The sequence below is a fragment of the Penaeus monodon genome, chromosome 21, assembly GCF_015228065.2.
Source record: "Penaeus monodon isolate SGIC_2016 chromosome 21, NSTDA_Pmon_1, whole genome shotgun sequence".
NCBI lineage: Eukaryota > Metazoa > Arthropoda > Malacostraca > Decapoda > Penaeidae > Penaeus > Penaeus monodon.
This window is the reverse complement of record NC_051406.1, coordinates 27,566,750-27,568,158: the sequence shown is the minus strand read 5'-3', so window position 1 is coordinate 27,568,158 and position 1,409 is coordinate 27,566,750. Positions and strand designations below refer to the sequence as shown.

The following is a 1,409-nucleotide window of genomic DNA, read 5'->3' as shown; positions in this document are numbered from 1 at the left end:
TGCGATTTACTAACAAGTTTCTCAAAGCGTGTTTTGCGTTTGAAGATTTCGGGGCCTGTGAGAATTCTGTCATACACTAATTCTTAGCATATCGAAGACGTCCTCCCTCTCAAAGCCGATAACAGTGGTGTTCTCAGAGCTTCTTATAACTGAAGTACTTATCTTTGCGTTTCTGCGAATAGCTAGCTTGCTGTATATTGCTTCCCGTGCTTCCCGGCCCCTCAAGACCCAGTAGACGGCTTCCCTAGCATCCCGCCTCTATAATTATTATTATGATTAATACGATCCTTATCGCCATTACGATTGTTAATGTAACATATAACAGTATGACGCATTGGTGTTTGAATATCATTATGTGCACTATGAATGTTCTTAGCGCGCCAGTGTAGCGTAAAAATAGGAATCTGGAATTTCTGGAACAAGCTTCGGCCATTACGTAATGCTTTTATCTTGGCAGAATGCGTCGCCAAGCGGGAATGGAGGGCGTCCTGGGACTGGTCCGACACATCTATCAGCGTCTGGGTCCCTGAGGACTCTACTGAATCGCTGAACATCAGACTGGGCCTCAACGAGCTACACCACGCTGACATAACCTTCACACGTTCATCTATCGTCGCTTCTACCACCAAAGACCTCGCCACAGACGAATGGGGAAGGAGTGAAAACTGCACACTCGAGGAAGGCTGGCGGAGGGTGAGACTTAGCCTGAAGACTAACTATGAGCTGCACTTGGGCGACTGCAACGGCACCTCTCCCATTTCCTTCCCCGGAGACCTTCTGCCGGAATTCCCGAAGTGGGTTGAAGTGACGGGCAGCAACATCACCGTCAATTGCGAAATGGGTAAGGCGATTCAAATGGAAGTTGGATATGTAAAGGCTGGAATGGTGTTTTCCAATGTTTCCTCTCATTATTTATTTTTCACTCACATGGTTAGTAAGTTGGTAGTGATTAGCATGAATATTAAGAATAAGTGCCCTCTATTTTGAAATACTCTCCTCAGATTTACTGGCTTGGAGAGTGTCTCGAACAGCCGTGGCAGTTCCCCTCGACCATTCGGAATGGCACCGATTCAGCCTCTATTCTGTCCACGAATTCTCGCCGAGGTTCGTACTGGAGAACCACAGGATCGATCTGGGCATTGGCAATAGTGGTTTGTCGACATTGGACCTCAAGCATAAACTTCCGGCATTCGTCCAGCACAATCTTTCTCTGGCGTGTGCACGAAATGCAAATTTTTCTTCGTGTGAATTCACGGTTAGTGCAGTGATTTCTCTGTCCAACTGGAACTACTTACGTTCATGCCCAGTAGTTCATGCTAAGGCGATGCCAGCAATACTGATTACTTTTGGGGAAATGGTAGAGGAGGAATCAATTACTCTTTTGAAACCACTATTCTTTGTCGAAAGCC

At 46.3% G+C, this 1,409-nt stretch overlaps 1 protein-coding gene across 1 annotated transcript in view; it reads left to right on the top strand.

The window, feature by feature from the left end:
• Positions 1 to 1,409, top strand: part of LOC119586398 — a 7,276-nt gene that overhangs the window by 969 nt on the left and 4,898 nt on the right. Inside the window, exons 2-3 of the mRNA XM_037935120.1 lie at positions 458 to 841; positions 1,002 to 1,255. Of these exons, the coding sequence (XP_037791048.1) occupies positions 458 to 841; positions 1,002 to 1,255 (638 nt within the window). The remainder of the gene's footprint in view (positions 1 to 457; positions 842 to 1,001; positions 1,256 to 1,409) is intronic.